Source organism: Stegostoma tigrinum, chromosome 11 (assembly GCF_030684315.1).
Source record: "Stegostoma tigrinum isolate sSteTig4 chromosome 11, sSteTig4.hap1, whole genome shotgun sequence".
Taxonomy (NCBI): domain Eukaryota; kingdom Metazoa; phylum Chordata; class Chondrichthyes; order Orectolobiformes; family Stegostomatidae; genus Stegostoma; species Stegostoma tigrinum.
Genome location: NC_081364.1, coordinates 41,765,873 through 41,789,329, shown reverse-complemented (window position 1 = coordinate 41,789,329; position 23,457 = coordinate 41,765,873). Strand labels below are relative to the sequence as shown.

The following is a 23,457-nucleotide window of genomic DNA, read 5'->3' as shown; positions in this document are numbered from 1 at the left end:
TCAAAAAAACAAATAAGGAAATAAATATGCATGCTACTTACAATGTCTGCTTTTTTTTCCCTGATACATCATCCATTACTCACATGTAGAATTGCGGATGTTCATTTTCTTTTCAACTAGCTTAAGTATATATCAGCCAAGATACATAAATTAACGGGCATAGTGCAAGTATACTGTACTTTTCTTCCTCCCCCTCCCTCCAATTTACCCTCCATTTAGTATAAACATGGGACTATCAGTTTGATTCTGACCATCACTCCCATGACTGCCATTCTAATTTTACAAGCTAGTTTACTGCAATTCTCTATACCATAGACGGTATTTTATTTGGGTCAATGGCATTCTCTCCTAGAGTCCCAAGTTAATCAAATGTCAATCAATCTTGAGCAAAAGAGAAGGCTGGACTTACTTTAGAAACTGTCCAAAATCTTCACAGACTGCTTCACAACCAGGCCATTTACACACACCATGACCATATAAAGGATGATTGCAACCATGCTCCTCATGGGATAAACTGAAGAGAAGAAAGCAGAATATATACATTTTAGCTACAGCTAGTACTATATACACACAATAGAGTCTCTTCATCAAGCTGAAATGTACAGAAGTCATACAAGTCATACTACAGCAAGGAAACTTTAAACCAGGCAATAGTGCTATAAAATAATGTATCCAAGATTGTGCTGTACCAGGGTTTTAATAGTTTAAGCATTTACATTATTTCCCAGTCAGACATCTGCTACGAATGCAACAATGTGGTATATCAGAACTCCATGAAAGTGGTCCACACATCGTGCTTGTTCAACTACACCAATGTAATGTCAGTGTCCTTTTCAAAAGCTCAAAACTTATTAGCATATAATCTATTTTCAGTAGTTAAAATTACCAATAGATTAATAACATCAATGCACATTGGGTAATTCAGAAATTGGTAAAAGGTTGATTATGAATATTTGCTATGTGACTGTAACAACAGCCGTTATCATTCCAGTATAAACTTCATAAATCAGTATTGGTCATTTATTGCAGTCTCTCTCCCAGATCACTGGATTTCAAGATTTTTTTTGCAATCTTTCACTCATTGCAAATATTGAATTTCAGAGATTTCTCAGAATAGTTTCCAGTTGTATTTACTACACAGCATTCAGGTCAGGAAGCAATTATTTACTGCTGAAGGTTAACTTTTGCAAGGCTATTAATAGACTACATAACTTAGGAATATTTCAAATACAGCAAAGATAAAAGACTACGTCTGTCATATTCTAAATATTAGGTTATTCATTTTTCCAGAAACAAAGCACTATGTTTACTCTGAAGAAGTAATGACTTGGTAACATCACTGGATGTGGTCTTGATAAACATTAATGATCTATTCAGCCTAAAACAATTGTGGTGAATTTCATCTCTGATAGTTGTAGATAGAGTCGTTTCTGTATGACAATTGAGATAAATTCTGCTAACCTGTAGCCAGTTTGCAACTGGATGTGATTTTTTCATGGGTTCTATTACAAGTCAGCAACAGAATGAATACTTACTTTTGTCAGCTGCCCTTCATACTGGAGAATTATGCTTGGGATGTGAGACACTGAGGAAATCGGGGCAAGCTAAAATAAATGTGTGGGGCTGTAAAAATAAACTTCTACTTATAACTTCATATTAAGTGCAATTATCTATATTGTTCATGTTTTATAGCCAATCTGTAAGAATAATTTGACTTCACTTGTCACAAGCCACAACTGATCCAAGTCATGTGGTGAATGGTCAGATGTTATCTCTGTTCAACTGAGTAATAAACGATATTCCCTTTCATGCATTTCAATACCATCAGGGCTTTGATTAGTAAAATATATTCCAGAAGTCTAGTTGAAATAGCTTACTCAAACTGTAGCTCAACAATAATGTCAGCTGCATACTGACAAATCAGAATAGTAGGTTTTGCTTCCAAGATAAAACATGAAATTAAGTTAAACTTTCAATCAAAGCCAGGTTAACATTTGCAACTGGAATGATAACCCATCCCTGTCTGCCATTCCATCCACTATCCACACTTTGGAAAATCAGATCACAATGCTGTGTTCCTCCTCTCAGCTTACAGGCAGACTCTGAAACGGTAGGATCCTTCACAGAAAGGAACAGAATGCTGGTCTGAGGCAGCAGAAGTGTTTCTCCGGGACTGTCTGGATTCGGTGGACTGGACCATATTCACGTACGGAAAGGAAATCTGGATCAAGTATGCTACCACCATCACAGACTTCATTAGCAAATGTGTGGAGGACTGCGTGCCAAAGAAGTCAATCTGGGTGTTGGAAACCTCAGATGAACTGGGACACCTCTGCAAAGCCATCAGGGATGAGAAGAGGCAGTACTGTACTAAAGTACAGGCCCAAACCAACTATACAAACTCCATACTGCCTGTGATAAGGCCTAAACAATATAATGGGGTGCAAAATGAAGCATAGCAAGATAACAGGCAAAGACACATCCCTCCCTGATGCACTCTATACTCTCTATTCTCAGTATGAGCAGAATGCCAGCAGTGTGGTGTCACCTGCCCTGACAGCCCTAGATGCACCTGTTTCTTCTGTTGCTGCAGCTGTCAGATTGGTCTTCCTGGGAGATAACCCAAGGAAACCGATAGGCCAGACAGAGATCTCGTGCAAGGTATTCAATGACATGTTCAACTTCTGCCTCCAAGTCGAAGTTTCAACTTGCCCCAAGAAGACCACCATCATCCTACAAACGCACATGGAAAATGGCTTAATGATTACTGTCCACTGGCTCTGACCTCGATAATCATCAAGTGCTTCAAGAAGCTGGACAGGACCCACATCAATTCCAGTCTCCCAACCTGCGTCAAACCTCTACACTGTGCCTACTGACATAAACAGGTCCACAGCAGCCACCATTTCCCTAGACCTGCATTCATCCCTAGACCAACGGGACAATGAGGACACCTTCAACACCATTATCCCCCTCCAGGCTGGTCTCAAATCTCCAAGACCTAGCTCTCAGCTCTGTCCTCTGCCACAGGATCAGCTTTCTGACCCCACAGACTGCAATTAGTGACAACTGCATCTCCTCCATGACAACACACAACATGAGAGCTCCCCAAGGATACATCCTCAGCCTTCCCTACTGTCCTCCCTGTACACTCTAGAATTCTGAATGTCTGCCAATTACAAGTTTGCTGATGACACTACCATGGCAGGATGAACATCTATGATGAGTCAGAATGCAGAATGGATATAGAGGGCTTGGTGATGTGGTACAATGACAACAACCTCTTTCTCAATTTGGCAGAACTAAAGAACTGATTAGTGACTTCAGAAATAAAGGAGAACATTGCTGTCATCTATATCAACAGTGCAGAGATTGAGAGGGCTGAGAGTGCCAAGTTCCCAGGATTAGTGATAACTGACAACCTGTCCGAGGCTTCTCATGTAGTTGTGACAGTGAAGAAGACACAACAACACCTCTTTTACCTCACGAGGCTCAGGAAATTTGGCATGTCTGTAATAAATAATAATGAATAAACAAAGTTAGAGATCAAAATCAGTAGGAACGGCAGATGCTGCAGAAACTGAGATAACATGGTGTAGTGCTGGATGAACACAGCAGGCCAAGCAGCATCAGAGAGCAGGAAGGCTGACATTTTGACCCTAAACCCTTCTTCAGATGCACTTTTACAGATGCACCACAGAAAACATACTGTTCAGGTGCATAATAGCCTAGTATGGCAACTGCTCTGCCCAGAATTGTAACAAACTACAGAAGGTCGTGCACACAGCCCAGACGATCATGGAAGCCAAGCTCCCACTCAGACTCCATTTACACAAGTCATTGCCACAGAAAGGCTGCCAACACCAAAGACCCATCCAACCCAGTAATGCTCTCCTACAACCTCTTCTGCGAGGCAGAAGATAGAAAAGCTTCTTCCCTGCTGTTATTAGACTGCTGAATGGACTGTCCAATTTCAAATAATGCTGATCGTGTTAATGTTGATCTCGCTAGTGCACGTTCTGTGCGGTGTAACCTGTATGCCTCATTCTGTCCAAGTTTCTTTTTCACTCTATGATCTGTATGTCCTGGCTTACTATGATCTGCCTCGACTGCTCACAAACAAAGCTTTTCACTGTACTTAGATGCACATGACAATAAATCAAATCATGACACAGGCAACACAATTAATCCTAACTGCATTATTATTATTGCATAGACTTATTGCACTGAGTCTTTGAATTGTTCCCAGGTTTAAGCCAATGATGCTTTACAATCAGTTGCTGAGTATTCAATCATCCACAAGGAAAACTAAAGTTTTTGATCCCTAAGATAACAAGGTGTAGAGCTGGATGAACACAGCAGGCCAAGCAGCATCACAGGAGCAGGAAAGCTAATGTTTCAGGTCCAGACCCTATTTCAGAAAAGGTCATTTCTGAAGAAGTGCCTAGGCCCAAAACGTCAGCTTTCCTGTTCCTGTGATGCTGCTTGTGTTAATTCAGCTCTACACCTTGTTATCTCAGATTCTCCAGCATCTGCAGTTCCTACTATTTTTGATCTCTAACTTTACTTATTGATGAAAGGTGGCATTCACAACAGCATCCTGCAAGGGCAAGATTAAGAATGGCAAGTCTGTTTATTATAAACTGTGAACGAGCCTACTGTGGCAGAGCATTGGAATCCAAACATATTAGTACAAGCACCATCTCTCAATGTTACAGCAGACAATTTCAGATTGATGAAGATAGGCTTCATGTTCATGGACTATGCTAATAGCTCTCCAAGAGATAGAACAAACAAGTAGTATTTACAAACAGATATCAAATCAAGGTTTTCAGAACATCAAGACAAATCGGTAAGTTAGATAAAAAGAGACTGTTTCTGTCAGTTGCTGGGGATGGATTAGGACTCAAGAACATAGCTGAAAACTGACTGACATCTTTCTGGAGCAAAGTTTTGAAATACAAATGATGATAAGGGTTCTTGGAGGGTTTGTTACTGAGAGTTCTCGCTTTAACTGATCAAACTCACCTCATTAATTACCTATCATAACCCAATGGAGTCACTCCCATCAGATTTCTGTCCCATCTCACTATGCACTGTTCCTGGAACAATTCGCCACTCAGCACACATGCCAGAAGTCATCAGTATTACATGCACCCCATGCTATCATATTTAAAAGCATGCTGTGCACCCAGAGAAGTACTTCATTCAATAGCTTTCTCACATGGTTCTTGAGATTTGCTCACATGTGGCAGATGGGGGATATCAGTGTTCCATTTTGCGAGCAGTGACATGGGCGGCCTGTTAGATGGAATAATGTAGATTCAGGATTTCTACGTCTGCCAGGACCAGCAGCAATGGCTGTAACACCAGACCATTCCGGCCTCATTCAAGGTTTCCACCTGGGTTAGACTTGGTTATTACTGAATCATCATAGAATCCCTACAGTGTGGAAACAGGCCCTTTGGCCCAACATGTCCATGCCAACCCTCAGAGCATCCCACCCAGACCCATCCCCCTATAACCTGCCTAATCTACATATCACTGAACACTATGGGCAATTTAATATAGCCATCCTGTACATCTTTGGACTGTGGGAGGAAACTGGAGGAAACCCACGCAGACATGGGGAAAATGTACAAACTGATAGTTACCCAAGGCTGGAATCGAACCAGGGTCCCTGGCGCTGTGAGGCAGCAGAGCTAACCACTGAGACACCCTATTGTGTGTTTATAAATGCTCTGCTATTACATCCGATATAATAGGCTTTTTCATTTTCACTGCATCATTTTCACTACGACAGACGTTAAGCTACCTGGCCTACAGTTATCTGCTTATTAAATATGGGTGTTACACTGGCAGTTTTCCAATTTTGAGACTTTTCCAGGACCTAAGGATCACTGAAAGATCACTGCGAGTGCACCCACTAACCTTGAAGCTATAATCTTTAAAACCTTTCGATGCAACCCGTCAGATCAGTAGAATATTGGCCTTTGGCCCCATTAGTTTCCCTAGAACTTCTTCTCTAGTGATAGTTATTATGTTTATTTCCTTCCCCCACTTTAGTTTATGCAGTCTATGAGCTGTTTGGAGGAATGCCCAACACAGTTGGAAGAAGATCAATGTCCTTCTCTACTCCTGTAATTTACATCCTCTTTTTGACAATATCTCACAATCAATGCTGGCTGCAGTACTCAATACCGCCTCCACCCCGGCCTCTCCAAAAGTCATTCTCTAGCACACTCATGATTGCTGACAATATCCCTCCCACTCATTCTCCCTCCCTTAAACGCTACACCACTAAACCTGCATGTCCTCTATACTGCCGACTCACTCACTCTGGATACCATCCTAGGTGTACCAACAATCAAAGCTGGGGCACCCTGTTACAGCTCATGTAATACTTCTCTTCCATTTCATGAGGAAAACAGCCCAGAAAGAGTTAAGGGTGATGTGCAGCTTGTCTATTGGCTAGTCACCCTTTGTGCAGGACAGATCCTGAGTTGGACTACCCCGAGCATTTCACAACATTCAAGAAAACTGCTTCAGTTTCTCTTACCTGTAGCATTCTTGTAATTTTTGGCAACTTTTGGCTGACCCCAGTGTTGATACGAGCATCATTCAAACTTCAAAACACAATGGAAGTGACTGATATGTTTGCTGGGAGGTTTAGATTTTATCCAGCTATAGAAAGGCATTTTTGCATATTTTATTTTAAAATTATACAGCTTACTTTTTAACATTATCCCTCTGGAAATCAAATTGAGTATTTAGTGAGCTTTGATTCCAAGGATCTTGTTAATCTGCGATCCATCAATCTATGATTGGCTCTAAGATCCATTTGTTCCTCTGACCCAACAAGAAATGTAAATTCAAAATTATAAATATTCTTTCCACCAAAATGGGCCATCTCATTCTGCCGAGCTTCATTTGCCACTGATCTCCCTAATCTGCCACTTTATCAATAACATTTCTAGCAGCCCCCCTTAGTATTGACCATATCACATCCAATTTAGTGCCATCTACAAGTTTAAAACTTGTGTTTTGATTTCAAAGTGAATGCAAATTGTAAACAGCTTTAGTCCCTTTTGCCACTCTGAATGTACAACGACTCTGTTTTCGGTCTTAAGCCAAGCAGTAAACCATTTCTCCACATCTCCTTACACCAGATTGTCTAACTTTTTTCATTAATATATTCCTGTTCACCTTATCAAAGGTCTTTTAAAATTCCCGATACATCATCTACTTTTCTGTTTTCTGCCCTTTATGTTGCTTCCTCTAAAACACTCAATAAAACTGATCAAGCAAGATTATCCTTTTTTCAAAATTCAATCTTGACAATTCATTACAAGTTTTTTTTACTTTTATTAATGTTCCGCTATTCTCTCCTTAAAAAGGGATTTCATTGCTTAAAATTAGTGATAAGAAAAACAGAGTGTTCTATAATTCACCAGAAATATTTTGTCCCTCGTTTTGAGTACAGGAATTACATTAACTAGCTTCCAGTTATTTGGAACAATAACCTTTTCTAATCAATTATTAAATATATGTTGTAATATCCCTGCTATCTCTTCCCTAGTTTCTTTTAAAATGCATGTAATACACTCCATCCAGACCTGGGGTTTTATCCTCTAAGCCTGATTAAATTGTTCGGTACATCCAATTTCTTCGAATGAACTGATCTTTCTCTTCACCTCGTTATTCAATGTTTCGTTTACCTCATTGTAACTCAGCTAATTCAGCAACATAACTATTTAATAATACTGCACCCTCCTTATTATTGCCTATGGTGTCATCCAGTTTATCTCCTAGTAGTCACATTTCCAACTTAGTTTCCTCTTTGTAAATTATTGCACACGTGAAATATTTAACTATTTTGTTTTACTTTCACTGTGGCCTCTTGTTTTTTTCAAACTTATCTTCCAGCAAATATCTTCGTATCTTCTCTTATAACATTCTGCTCGTGGCCATATACTCCAGTTTTTCTTGGTGACGCTCAGTTATTCCCTAGGTCTTCAATTATCCACACAGCCTCACCAGTGTTCAGCTTTACCTTTCTTTTGAGCAGACTATATTTCTCCTGCGCTCTATTTAACAGTTTTAAAATGTTTTCATTGCTGTCTGATTTTACTGTTTGCTTGCATGGTTGCCTATTATTTTCACAAGTTCTATCCTAAATTCCTCAAAATCAGATTTTGTCCAACCTATTTACCTGGTTTTCATCATACTTAGGTGCATCTCCCTTACCACGGTCACTATTACTTCAATGCTTCCATCCTTTTAGTTCTCTGATCTGTTCTGGTTCACGTCCCATTACACAGTTCATTAAAAAAAAACTGCCCTGTTCAGAGTCTTGCATTCTGGTTTCATGGGAATTGTGTACAGATTGTGGAAACTCTATTTCCTTATCCTCTTTATCCACTGTCTAATCTTCTGTCTAATTAATAACCGGGATAGGTGAAATCACCCATGGTGTGTTTTTTTCACGTGGCTCTCCAATTTGTCTTCATTTTCTTCTTCCACCTCCTTTTCACTGTTACATCATCTGCAAAAAAATTCTATAATTGCAATTGATGCTATCCAGAGGATTCGAATACGTTCCCTTTTTGAATCAACACACACCCAACTTTATTGTTTGTGTATCAGCCACAATGGAGAAAAGAACAAATTCCTGATTTTTCTATACCTTCAGTGAAAATGTTTTCTTTTGGCATTCAGTTCCCATATTGGAAACCAGTGGACAGCATCAATTGAGTTAACAGATGCTCTAATCTGGATGATGTTGTGCTTCTTGAGTATTGGTGGAGCTGTTCCATCTAAGCAAGTTAACAATGTTCCAACACACTCCTGACTTGCACCTTAGAGATGGAGGACAGGTTTTGGGGAGTCGGGAAGTGAGAGAGTTATATACTACAAAATTCTGAGCCTCTGACCTTCCCTGTAGGCAGTATTTACACAGAATCATAGAAATCCTACAGTGTGGACACAGGCCATTCAGCTGATCGAGTCCATACTGACCCATTGAACAAGCATCCCAACCGGACCCAGCCGCTTACCATATCCTGGTGACTAATGACTAACCAATGACTAACCCCCCCAGCCAACACATCCCTAGATATTCCAGGCTATTTAGCATGGCCAGTCCAGCTGACGTGCACAAATTTGGACTGTGGCAGGAAACCGGAGCACCCTAAGGACAGAATGTCTGTGTGGAGTTTGCACAGTTGCCCAAAGATCTTTGGCACTGTGAGGCAGCAATGCTAACCACTAAGCAACCATTCCACACACATTCCTGATTTTTCTATAATTTCAGCAAAAATATTTTCTTATATGGTTGGTCCGGTGAAGTTTCTGGTCAATCATAACACCTAGGATTTTAACAGTGGTGGCGATGCCAACAAACTTCTAGAAGCAACAGTTAGATTGTCTCCTGTTGGATATAGTCAGTGTTTGGCACATATGTGGCATGAATGTTGCTTGCCGCTTATTAGATCAAGCCTGAGAGTTGACCAGGTCTTGCTACATATGGATACATACTGCCCCATATCTGATGAGACATAAATGATATGGAACATTGTATAATTATCAACAAGATCCTTGCTGAAACAAGTGAAGATGATCAAGCATAGGATACCATCCCAAAGAACACCTGCAGTGACGTTTTTTGACTGAGATGACTGACTTCCCACAAACCATAACCATTTTCCTTTGTGCTTGGTATGACCACAAACAGCACATGACTCTTGTAGCACAGAACTGTCAGGGGATGGCAAATTATGTCCCTTCTCACAACAGTCAGCTCTTGTAATCTGACATTTAAAGTTCCCGACAGCTACTTTGACAGCTGTTGTCGAAACCACATGTACACAAGATAAGTGTGATGTTAGGGTGCTAGAAACCTTCCAATGTTTCTGAATTAGATGGAGACTTTCAGAGGGTTTCTGGTGTACTGGAATTGCCTGGCAGAAAATTCTGGGGCAACTGCATGTTGGAAATTCTGCAGTGTTCCCCACATGCACGCTGCAATGAAAACTGTCTAGCCATCAGAAAATCTAGGCCATTGACTGTCAGGCATGATTTCATGAGTGTGGCTATGTCGGGCTGTTGCTGACTAGTCTGTTGGACAGGTCTCCCAATTTTAGCACAAAGCCTCAGACATCAGTAGAGGTCTTTGCAGGGTTATCAGAGTTGAGTTTCCTGTTGTTGTTTTTGATACCAGGCAGTTTGTCTGATTTTATTCCTTTCTTTAGACTTTGTAGAAGTACAATATAACTGAGAGGCTTTCTGGGTCAGAGAGTTAACAGAGCAGTTAAGAGTCAACTACATTGCTTAGGTCTGGACTCACGTGTCGGCCAGACCAGATATAGATGACACATTTCCTTCCTGAAAGTACATTATTAAATCAATTAAACAGATTTTTGTGATAATTGACAACAGTTACAAGTTATCTACTAAACTACTTTTTAAAATTCTAAACTTTACCTAATTAAAATTTCACCATAGTGAGATTCAAATATATGTTCCCAGACTATTGGCTTGGGTCTCTAGATCACTGGCTCAAGATTTAATAAGTACTAATTATGATACTCTATTTTCTACACACATCCTCTTTGCCACCATAACTTCAGTGGAATTTGTTGGAAAACAACGTAACCAGCCATTTAGATACCACCTTCATGTACCTGACAGTTTCTTGCCAGTGCAAAAAAAACCAAAATTTATATAGCCTACTTTATGACCTTATAAACTCACTTGTCCTTAGGCGCTGGTTCAGCGATGTAAGTCTCTATATGTATAGGGAGAACTGCCCTGCTCTCCTTTAAAAAGCGCCATTTGTGTCCACCCGAGTTCTGATAAGGCCTTAATTAAATTTCTCATCAGAAAGAGGACACCTCAAACAGTGCCCCACTCCTTCAATACTGTACTGAAGTCCCTACTTATGTTCACGTCAGGGCTGTGGTTTCAACTCAATCGTCTGCTTTTGGAGAGGTGAGTTTGACACTGAAATAGCAAGGAAAACTCCTATGAGATTCAGACTGTTTTTGTTCAATCAAAGCTTAATAGCACATAGTAAAATGTCCATATCTTGATATTTTTTACATCTGAACTGCATTTCAAAAATGAAAACTGGTATCAAGGGCTAATTTTCTGTGTATATGTTGGCATTGTACAACGTTGCCAACCAGTATATCAGATCAGAAAATTAATCAGCCTGAGTGAACAGATGAGAAAAAGCCTCTTGTCCCTAAGTCATAGGTTGTACCAACAACGTGCATTTAAGGAATGCCTGAAAAATAATAAGATAATGCTTCGATGAAATGCTTTGAGCTATCAAAAAGAAATTGTCATCACATCACATCAGGAGCTATCAGACCAGATGCCGAAAAGCTTGGCTGAAGGCAGACGTTTAAATATGGGAAGGAGCCCAGGAGAGGGTTGGAAAAGTCAACTCTACAGATAAACAAGGTTTCCAAGACTAATTAAGTTGAGGGGCAGAGTCAGGTGGTGGATATGGATGGTTTTACAGAAGGTGCGGGCATATGGTCAGAAACTCACAGTATAAAATAAGACACAAGGGGTTAAAAAGGTTTGGCATGATCTCAAGAGGGGGTGGAGTCAATGGTTTCAGGACAATTCGTGGCAGTGACCGAAAGTTATTTACTTATTTAGCATATCTGAAATAAGAAGCAGTGATCAGTATTGGTAACCACAAAACTACCAGATAACTATGAAACTGGTGAGGTTCGCTATTGCCCTTACCTATTCTGACCCATCTGCGACTCCCATTGTTTGACTGACTTTAAGTGCCCTCTGAAATGGCCTTGTCAGGCATTAACATTGTATTAATGAAGCTAGCCCACCACATCCATTTCATTAGGGGTGTATAATAAATATTGGTGTTGCCAGAAATGCTTCTAGTCCTTCAATGAATAAAGAAAAAGATTCAGCCTTCCTAGTATTTAGATGGAGGAATCTGCAGCCCATCTCGACAATTGTGATAATTCAGAGACAGTGGAGGAGGATGCAAAGGTGCCGATGAGGCAGGGGTAACTTCAAGAATATAATGTTTTCAATATTAAAAATTCTCAATGTTCTTTGCAACTGAAATGGAGAGAGAAGGGAAGACATGAAAGAAGAGCATGAAGAAGTGACAAAAAGCTTAGTCATCAGCTCTCTAGGCTGCACAGCTTTTTTGAAACAATCTGTTCTGGCCCAGGCATAAGGGCACTACCACTCTGCCAAGCCATAAAAGCCCCGAGCTTCACATTCTTTTCCAGTTTTTTTTTATTTTATCCTATTCTGCTAAGCACCTGTTCAGAGATGTTATTGCACACCTTTCGAGCAGATGGGACTGGAACCCAGGCCTCTTGGTCTGGGGTAGGGATTCTGACTCTGCACAACAAGAGCCCCTTGAGCTGCACATCCTTGAAGCCCATCCTTAAATATTTTCATCTGCATCTCCTTCATTAAGATCCTCCATAATATCCACCTTTTGATCACTGATTTTCCATTTCATTCCCATGAACCTTTAAAACATCTTGCGAAACTTTTCTACATAAATGCATGTTGCCGAATGGTGCCTGAGAGGCTTTAAAAGGTGGATAATAAAAATACTAAGGTAGAGAGGTTTAGAGAATTTGTTGCAATGTTGCAGTGGAAATTGATATTCCACCAAAGGTGAAATGGGTAAGAAAAAGGAATCTATCACAGGAAATGAAAGCATGTGGAATGGGATGTAGAATTGGACCAGTTTGCAGATATGGCCCTTTTTCTTCCCTTTATTTATTCATGGGATGAAGGGGTCACTGGCTAGGCAGCATTTATTACCCTGAGTGCAGTTAAGAGTCAAACACATTGCTGTGGTTCTGGAGTCACACGTAGGCCAGACCAGGTAAGGATGGCAGTTTCCTTCCCTAAAGGACATTGTTGGAAAAATCCATCGGGTTCACCAATCGACAATGGATTCATGATCATTATTAGACTCTTAATACCAGATATTTTATTGAATTCAAAATTCCACCATCTGCTGTTGCAGGGTTCAAACCCAGATCCCCAGAACAATATCTGGGTCTCTGGATTAACAGTCCAGTGATAATACCACTAGGCCATTGCCTCCCCCAATGGGAGAATTTGAAAAGAAGGATAAACAACTTCCATCTAAAGTACAATGGGACAGTGGGAGACAATTCGGTATGCAAGTTTGTGAACTTGAAATAACAGGCAGTTAGTCACATTCTCAAACTTATGGAGGACAGGAGGGTGGTAAGGCTACCTCTAGAATAATGCACATTAAAAAAGTAACAAAAATCATAAGCATTCTGGCAACAAAAAAGTGACGTTAGGGATTAAGGCAAACAAAGAGGCAGGTGTGATGATGCCAGTAATAACAGAAAGTATGGCTTATGGACCAGCTCTTAGTTTAACCTGATAATGGAAGCTTTGCATGTCAGACTTTCTTTTATTTTTCGACAGAATCCCTACAATGTGGAAACAGGCCCTTCAGCCCAACAAGTGCACACTGATCCTCAAAGCATCCCAACCAGACTGATCCCCCTATAAACCCATATAATTTACACATCCCTGAACACTACAGGCAATATGGCATGGCCAAACCACCTCGCCTGAACATTTTTGGACTGTGGGAGAAAACCAGAGCAATCAGAGGAAACCCACACAGACATGGGGAGAACATACAAATTCCACACAGACAGTCACCTGAGGGTGGAATTGAACCCAGGTCCCTGGTGCTGTGAGGCAGTAGTTTTTACCACTGAGCCACTGTGCTGCTGACATGGTTCAGACTAATCATGTGTGTGAAGGAAGAGTCAAAGTTCTTGAAGGGGAACAAAATTAGTGCTTTTGTCTGCCCATGTGCAAGTGAAGGAAGATGACAGCAGCACTGATGTGAAATAGAAAGTCTGACATAATGAAGGGTGAGTTGAAACTAGTAAGAAAGATAAAGCTGAATGTTATCAGCGCTGTATGATAGATGACTGTGTATTGATGACTGAGGACTACTATTTATGGAAAAAAGAAAAGTGTCAAATCTACTTCATGAGTATTCTGGAATCAGTGCTGTTACTTTACTCAGACCATAAGACTATAAGAAATAGGAACAAGACTAGACCATTCGGCCCATCGAGTCTGCTCCGCCATTCAACAGGATCATGGCCGATCCGTCATGCCACATGTCTACTTTCTGCCTCTTTTCTTTAACTCTTGATTTCCCTACTGATCAAGTATCTATCTCAGTTTTAAATATACACAAGAGCTTAGCCCCTTAGTTCTCTGTGGCAAGGAGGTCCAAAGACCCACAGCCCTTTAAGAAGAAACTTCTCCTAATCTCAGTCTTAAATAGGTGTCCCTTAAACCTGAGACTATGCCTTCTAGTCCTAGACTCTATCATGAGGAGAAACATTCCCTTAGCATTTACTGTGTCAAGCCTGTTAATTATCCTATATATTTCAATAAGATCACCTTGCATTCTTCTCAACTCCAGTGAGTAGGATCACAATCTTTAGAGCCTTTACTCACAGGACAATCCCTCCATATCAGGGGTCATCCTAGTGAACTCTCTCCAATGAAATAATATCTTTTCTTAAATTAGGAAACTAAAACTGCATACAGTACTGCAGACGTGGTCTCATTAGCACCTTATACAGTTGCAGTAAGGCCACCCTACTCAGAAGCTACTAGCAAAGTTAACGCACAAAATATTTTACTGTAACAAAGTTTAAGCTACAAGTTCAAAATGGAATAAAAACCTGAACAATTATCACTAACAAATAAAACTAGGCTAAGACTCTGAGGCCAATTTATAGATTCAAAGGTAACAGGTTTGTTTATTGAATACAATATTTTACAATTTTCAAATAATGAAAATGAAACTATTCTTAAATCCAAATATGATTTAATTTAGTTTGGGGGAAACAAATGGAGGCTATGTTAACTTGATAAACTGCGTTCGCAACATTTTGGATAGTACTAGCAGAATTTAAATCAGCCTGTCACTTCAGGAAATATGGCAACTGATCCATTTCAACAGTGGCCATATCTCAGCTTCCAAACAGCAAAAAATCCACCTGGGATTAAATTGAAGGTGGGAACAGGCCAATGTGGTCTGCAGCAGAATCCCAATTAGACTCATAATTGAGGCAATAGACACCAAATATTCTGCAAGTCTCTTGAAATTTAGTGGTGGCTCAGGAATTAAATGTGAATTAAATCTCATTGTGGCTTTCCAGAAGCCATCCTTCTTTCGAAGGTATTTACTGCCCCATTGTGGGAGTTGGGATTAGGAAATGAGGTGCCTGCTGAAAGCTAATACCCTGCCCGAGCTTCAGATCCACCTGCCCCCCTATATCACCGTTACCTAAATCCTGAGCTAAACTGATAGTCCCTGGCAAAGTGCCCAGTACCAGCCTCTGATTGGTCAGCAGCTGTAAACGGGCAGGATTTCTGCACTTGCAGTTGTCCTAAATCCGAAGGAAAGCACGACCGGAATGTACTAATGCTGTCAGACCTTTCCCACTGAAAAAAAAGATGGGTTTCCCACCAATTGGTAGGACCGTCATTGACAACATTAAATTTTGCCTAATATTTTAGCAACAGATTTTATTCATCATGCTGCATTCTGAAAATACAACCAAAACCATTTTAATACAGAAACTTAAGGAGATTACATATTGAACAAAAAAAGTTAGAAGTGCTGATATCTAATAAGGAAGCAAATATTAAAATATATTAAACTCAGCAGACTAACGTATTTTGTCTTTTCTGAGCTAGAATTGACCATTCCACCTGCAGGCAGGACTCCAGTGCCTTTTGCAGACTGGGACATACTGCCATATGGGCTCAGACAGCTTACAATCTGTACATTTCTGGACTACAAGTGCCTAGGGGTCTGTCCTATATTAGTATCACCTGTGCTAGCAAATCGCTTTGAAAGTCTGAACTGGCTACTGGGGTCTCAAGAACATATTTCACGTTTTGAGCTAGGTCAAATGCACACAGACTGCCACACTTCGAAAACAACAAATTTGTTTTGATTTGCTAACTGAAACAGCATGAATTCACCAAAATAAAATTTACTCTAGATAAAGCTGTACCGCAAGTATTTAATTGAAGGTGTTGTAACAGCTTTACTACAAAATGTATAATTACTTTTAGATATATTGCATAACAAGTCATAACTGCAGTGCAATCAAAAACTACTGAAGCATTTACAAAAGTATTCAACCATACTTTTCCAAGAGAATCATTTCTAAAATGACAATTACATATTAAGAATGCACATTGTGATTTAGTAAAGAGGCCTGCAAGCAGAAAAATATTGAATTCACTATAATATTTTGCCTGTTCCATAAATTTGGTAGAAATAGGAATATCATTTTGAATTATTTTAAGTAAGTTATCTTTAATCAATTAGTTAAAGACTTCAAGGGAGAATATTTATGCGAAGGATTGGAAGAGTCAGGCTAATTGGATAGCTATTTCAAAGACGTGGCACTGGATTGTTTAAGCAGCCTCATTCTATGCATCATTGAATGATTTTTACAGTATTGTTTTGAGCTGAAAATATTTTAATGATAATGAGAAGGATGGGGTCATTCAAAACTCTGCTGCCCAGATTTTGACTCACACCCATCTCCCAATCACCTGTCACTCCCGTGTTCACTGACCAAGACTGGCTTCCAGTCAACTTCCATTTTGATTTTAAAATTCTAACGCTCCATATTCTATTCTACCTCTGGCATCTCCTGGAGCCCCATACCCTCATCAAATTCCAGCCTCTTCAGCGTCCACAATTTCAATTGTCCTGTTGTTGGTTACCATACTTTCAGCTCCCTAAACTCAATGCTCTGGAATTTCCTCCGATCAGCTCTCTGCCTAACGACCTCACTTTCCACTTTTAAGACATTCCTCAATACCATTTGGTTTGTTCAAGGTTTTTTTGGTCATTTCTTCTGACATCAAATTAAATGGCTCAGTATTACATTTCGTTAACTCTTCTCCAATGAAGCACCTTGGAATGTTTTATTCTGTTAATGGTGTTATATAAATACAAATTATTGTAGTTGTTGATTCACACCAAACATACTACTGCTGAGAGTATCCAAACTTAAAAAGAAGCATTGATGAAATCAGTTTTGGACAAGTTTATTGAGACTGTGCAAAGCAGGAATATAGAATTAAACATCAGAAAAACTACGTAGAATTAATGTGTGAACCGCAATATGTACACACTAAATTTTAATCAGTTTATACAATCAGTTATTTAAGACATGCATTGTAAAATGGTAGTATCGGACCTCAAGGTAAAATATGTAGAAGATCAATTTCAATGTTACTTTGTTTTATCTCTTCTGTCATAGTATATTTTCAGCGTTCCTATCTGCAATATTCAATGGGTACTATTTTCCTATTCACTATTCCTATTCCAACAGTTGTTGGAATCAAGCCACAGCTTTGCTCAGTCAACAGCTATACAGTAAAATCACCCATCAGTGCCCAGTGCCATTCTAGTATGCTTGATAGAACTGACAGAAATAGTTTTAAAATGATTTTTCTTCTTTATAACCAAAATAATACACATAATAAAAAAATGCAGTTTTTGGTGAAAAACACAAACTGTGCAAGCTAATAAGGTTTATTTCAGCTGTTTGGTTGCCTTTCGCACATCAACCAACCATTTTTATTACTTAATTTTAAGAGTTTTGAATTGAAAAATTTCATTTACTACAGAAATGCGATTCACTCCCATGTTTTTAATTTTAATAATAAAACTAATCAAATATCTTCATTAAAAAAACATGGATGCTAGTCTTTACCAGCAACGTCCATCAAGATGTTTTCCTACTATACTCTAAAGGGTTTTACATTGAATCATTCGATTATAATTTTCCTTCTGTAAGGCAAATTAGAAAGATGAGTAGGGTAGTTAGGCCAATTCAGATTATTTTTCTCCTTACCAGATTTCAACAGCCCTAAAAACCTAAGCTACTGGGCAGAAAAGAAAGATCAAAATATTTCCTTACTTAGTCCACAACGGAATAAAAATGATTTTTTTTTAGACTGTCATCCTCTAATACATCAAAGATGGTCTTCCGTTTTGTCGATTTTATTATAATCCCTGTAGAGACTGACGACATTTTAAAAAAAACAAGTGTGAACTTCCAGTGATAGCTGAAAGAATAACATGACAAGATTTTGTGTTTTAAAACTTTCACTGTAATAGACAGACTCAAAGCACTATATAGTCGAAATATCACATTAGCTTCATCCATAAATCAGAACGTCCCTGTTCTCCTCTCAACACAAGGAAAACAGATTTCACAGATTTACTTTTGCAGGATCCGATTAGTAGTCATTCATCTTTTTTGCAGCCAGTTTAGGACGATTCCTGGCTTGCAAATGTTACAGTTCTTTTCCTTTCTCAATTTGGTATGTTGCAATCTTAGAAATGTCATTTATAGTAACATTTTTTTTGCCCACTGAGCACCTTCCTTCAACATAAATTAGAATCTTACAGCTTTAGTTTAAAGCCTCATGCTTTGGTCCTTCCAATGGAGTGCAAACTCCCATGTCAATTCAGCACTTTGAACCATTTGTAGTTTTGAACTCTAGCTACTATCTCTCTCCCGAATCCTGACAGACTAACTTATCTGAGAGTTTCTAGGGATGCCTCTGTCAATGTTAATTTCCATGGCAATATGAATTACAAGGGTCTCATATCAAGGGGGAAAAGTTAATTAGTAATCCCTTAGAACCCTATTCTATTCTGGGACTTACAAGACTAGTCACTGTAAACACAAAAGCTGTTCGCATTCTCTCCAAGTGTGAATACCTCACACCTTCTTCCCAGCAATACAAAATAGGCTTCCTTTAATAGTAAACAGCCCCCCTTTCACCTAGTCTTGTCATCAGGTGGACTTTGGAAAAGGTCACAGAACCCCTCCATTTTCCCTGAAAGACACAGTCCCGCAAAACATAACCATCTTGCAAATTTCATCATTGTAACATTTTTCACGGCAGCTAAAAATGATCTGCCCTCCTGACAGGGTGTTTGCTCCTGGACTTATCTTCATTAATAACAGAACTGAGTACTTTTCAGCCAAACATGGAAAGTTTCAGTATCATTTGAAGTCTGGTCAGGCACTGCAATGCCTGACAAAAATGAAACTACAGTCTTAAATGCAACAGTAGGCATCTTTCCTTTGTTCATCTCCAGCACTACTTCCAGACCACAGCTGTAATTCAATACTTTGAGCAAATAAGTAGCATACACCTACCAGGTGTGTTCTAAAATGCGCACTTGATTCCACAAATAGAAGATGCTGTTCTCACTAAAGTAGTACATTTTTATAAGCAGCATGGTACTGAAGACAAATGTTGCTGCATCAGATAATATATTATTTACCTCAAGCGATTCTCAAAACAAAGATAACAAGAATAAGTCTGCAGAAAAAAAAACAGATTTTTACTTATTACAGTGCAAAGCACATAGGCTTTAAATGCCCACAATTTTGTCTAACATATCAACTCTGTGTGAATGCTGAGAGAAAAAGAGAGAAGTGGTGCTTGACCACAGTGTGGTAACTGAATCCAGTGGTCATTATCACAGGGTTTCTGAGAGTCATCATGCCTCAGATGACAGGCAAGGTTGAGAAGTGAAGACCATTGTGCCAATCCCTCTCAGTACAGGAACTGAATCCACCTTGTTGGCATTAACCAGCATCGTGAATGAGCCGTTCTGCTAACTGAGCTAAACAAATTCCCAGCTAAACGTGTACAGGAGTAGTGGTGAGTAAGGGCTAATTAGCAGCAAATCTTCAGCAGTCCAATGCACAACAGAAAAAAAAACGAAGCCGAAATAACAACTTTGGTCGAAACAGTGCAGCAAGAGACAAACACCCAATTAATTACAAGCTGGGTAAACTGAGGGGAACAGATTAAACCAATATCTATATTAAGTATTCATTCTTTTGCACTTATTGTGATAAACTTAACCAATTCTAATGAACGTATGAAAAAATAGTTGTAACTATCATGTAGCTAATCAAAACTGAAGGACATTGAGAATTAAATTTATAACTGTAACTGGCTTATGCCTACAAACAAAAAAAAACACTCTGGACCTGAAAGTTCTGAAAGCCTGTCTGACTGGGATATAGTAAGGTAGGTTTTTAAAGGCGCCATTACATATTGCAGTAATTCTACACTGTTCAACGTTTTTTCCAAATAGGTGCACTAGGAAATGGCATAGGATTTGGTAACTCATGTCATGTGGGTAGAGCTCAGCTACCTTCCTTGCTTAACCAGCAGAGGCCTGAGACAGCAGGCTTGATAAGAAGTGAGTGACTTCAGCAGTCATTTATCCATCACTGTCCCAATTTCACCAAGGCTCTATGTCCTTCATTCAAGAGCCATCACTAAAATTGGACGATCTGGTCATCCAATCAATTGCCGCTTCTTTGATCTTACTCTGCACAAATTCGCTATTAGGTTTGCCTATAAGATAAACGTCACTGCAATTTAGTGCACTGCAAAGTGCTTATAGATATCACGCAGCATTACAAAATGCTACACAATTAAACTTGCATTTGTTTATTCATGCAATAAAGACTCTCTTAAGTTTATGTATGCAAACCTAAGGAGTGAAAGATGAGTGAAGGGTGCCAGAAATATGATTTAAACTTGATTCTAAATATTTGTTATGAAAGGTAAATTATTAAGCATCACAACATAACTCAGATAATTCTTCAACTTGAGATTAGTGGAAGTCAATTTGTTAATGGCGGTGATGGTCACGTTACTGCTGTACCATTCTCTTCAGAAAATAGGACAGCAACAAACTGTACATTCTTTGTCCTAATACATTACTTTGTGCAAAATTCCATTAACATTGCATGGCTACTTACCCACACAATTCTTCTGAGATCTCATTTTTTTCATATAAAAAAGAAATACTAGCAGGATAATCAAGCATCATTACACATAATAGATTATGATGAATGAATAGACATACCACCAGTTAGACAAGTGGGTGGATATAAAAGGACTTCAGATTTAAGAGTAATCAGTTAGATTAGTGCCAAATGTTAACAAAACTGTCTTATCAATACCTACCATTCCCTTTTTGGAGTGTGACCCGTAGACTGTCCATTCATCAGGGTTACTGGTAGTGAGGTCTTAGGTGGTGCAGCGGGAGAGCAAAGTGAACTAGTAGAAAGGTCGAGGCTGCCATTTTTGGTTACACTTTCTTCCACTGTGGGAGCTCCAGTGACTTCTTTCCATAGCTGCTGTAGTTCTGTTGGAGTCATGCCTATATCAAACAAACAATAATAGTTCCGTACTGTATAATTAGATTCATGAACAGCAGACTTATCCTTTTTCACACACTAATTACCAAACCAAAGTGTATGTAAACAAGGTCTGATTTTAATTAGGCAATTCCTAACTATAAGCTGCAATATCTCTAACAAGGCACACTGTAACCCACCATATGTTAATTTAATGTTGGTAATTAAAAGTAAATTCTTCACATGTATGCAATAATTGATCTGTTCAAATTGCAACACAACCAGTCTGCTCTACGTAGCTACTTTCCTTTTGAAATCAGGCCACCTATTATCACAGAGATTTTGCAATACCTTGATGGCAAATGCATTCCTCTTTAAATATGAAAAGTATAATTGAAAATAATGTGCTGTAAATGTAACCAATTCATGTGCACCATATTCAAAGGCCTTTTATAATTTTACTACAAAATTAGAATATTATGTCAGTAATTATTTTTTAATCACCTGTCTTTATCATTAAAATTTGATTTCATTCAAAAACCAATGTGCAAATTTGAAAGCAGAAAGCAAAAAAAAACTGTGGTTCTAACTATATTTTAATTACAAATCACAATTAAATATTCAAGCACTTCAGATCAGGAAGAATACCAGGTCAGAATCTAATTTATTACTTTCATTTTGGGTGCAAGGATTGGATAATAATCTCAAAGTGATCAGCCAAAATATCTTTACTTTACTAAACTACTGCTAAAGATTTTAATTACGGTAGCACTGGAGAGTGTAGGTCTAATAAGGCAATAGACTCCTGAGAGTCTGAGTGGTTAAGAAGTGTGAAATGAGACTGATAGGATTTTTACATGTTCTGGGCAGATATTTTGCATATCAAAGAATAGTAAATTATAACAGGACAGTAGAACAACCTTCCAAGCATTAGCCGAGCAATAACAACTAGCAAATCAACATGGAAGGTCACACCACAGTCTGTCCTTTTTTTTGCACTGTCCTTTAATTTTCAGTCATTATACTAGATTTTGTTTCAGCAAATATGCTGAATATTACGCTTGTCTATTAATAATTACTGCCACAACTGACCATTAAACCACAAATTATTTGCTGAGAACATAAGTTAATACACATGCTTGCCGATAACACACTACAGTACAATCTGAGAAAGTAGATGCCACATGTTATTTTTATTGGATTACCCTGAAAAGGATCCACTATGATGGATTTTATCCTATATTTATTTCATTTCGTTTTAAACACATTCACTGGTGTTCCTCATTATAAAAAAAGGCACTACTTTGAAAAATGTACGTTGTTGGAAAATGTGATTGATTACTGTTCACAGAACTCAATTTCTCAATTCCAGGTAGTCCTGGCTGAAAGACAAACATAGTTGCTCAACCTTTTTCGTCCTTGTACCTCTATACTCAGGTGACCATGTTCAAGCAAGCATAAAGTTGATTTAAGGTCCATAACGACATCAGTTTTGGGCTATTATCGCAGTGATAAAAAATTGCTTTGTATTTCTGCCTGTCCAAATTCTCCGTTGCTTTCCAAAGAATCCCAGTTCCACAGGGAGAAATGTCACTGCTATTAGTTTACTGCACCAGCAAAACTGTAACTCTGAAGTCACTCGGTGGGTTCTTTGGTCAATAGCTTGCAGATAGACACCCTTAGGCTTTAAACATGCTTCTTAAACACCAAAGGAGCAGGCTAGTTGTAACATACAACTATTCAAATCAATCAATGACATGGCTGTTGAATTACCTAAGGGTGTCCCTGATGTGTTGCTGCACAGATTACACTTCATGCTTCGTCTCATTCACAGCTTTCATATTATACGCTGGTGTGTCCTGTCACTGCTCAATTGCCCTCTCCTGAACAACTTAACTGCCACAGCTCAGCAGTTCCCATTTGCACAACCAAACTTAGAGGCCTGTTTAAAACAGCCTTTCTCCAGGTTTGACACTTACCTTGTGCCAGTGTTTGCAGAGAGAGACCTGGCTGTCCGGACTGCACTGTGAGCAAGCCACAACGCTGCATAGTCATGATGTGTTGTTGTTGAAGCTGCTGCACCTGAAGAAGCTGCTGCTGAAGGGCTAAGTGGTGGGCAGCTAGTGGTTGTTGTTGCTAAAATAAAAAGCAAAAG

At 39.0% G+C, this 23,457-nt stretch overlaps 1 protein-coding gene across 11 annotated transcripts in view; it reads right to left on the bottom strand.

Moving 5' to 3' along the window:
* Positions 1-23,457, bottom strand: part of foxp1b (forkhead box P1b) — a 483,509-nt gene that overhangs the window by 70,713 nt on the left and 389,339 nt on the right. For all 11 annotated transcript variants that reach the window (XM_059649922.1, XM_048547287.2, XM_059649921.1 and 8 more), the window contains 3 exons: positions 23,282-23,438; positions 21,130-21,325; positions 410-514 (listed from right to left, as the gene is read on the bottom strand). In XM_059649922.1, the coding sequence (XP_059505905.1) occupies positions 410-514; positions 21,130-21,325; positions 23,282-23,438 (458 nt within the window). The remainder of the gene's footprint in view (positions 1-409; positions 515-21,129; positions 21,326-23,281; positions 23,439-23,457) is intronic.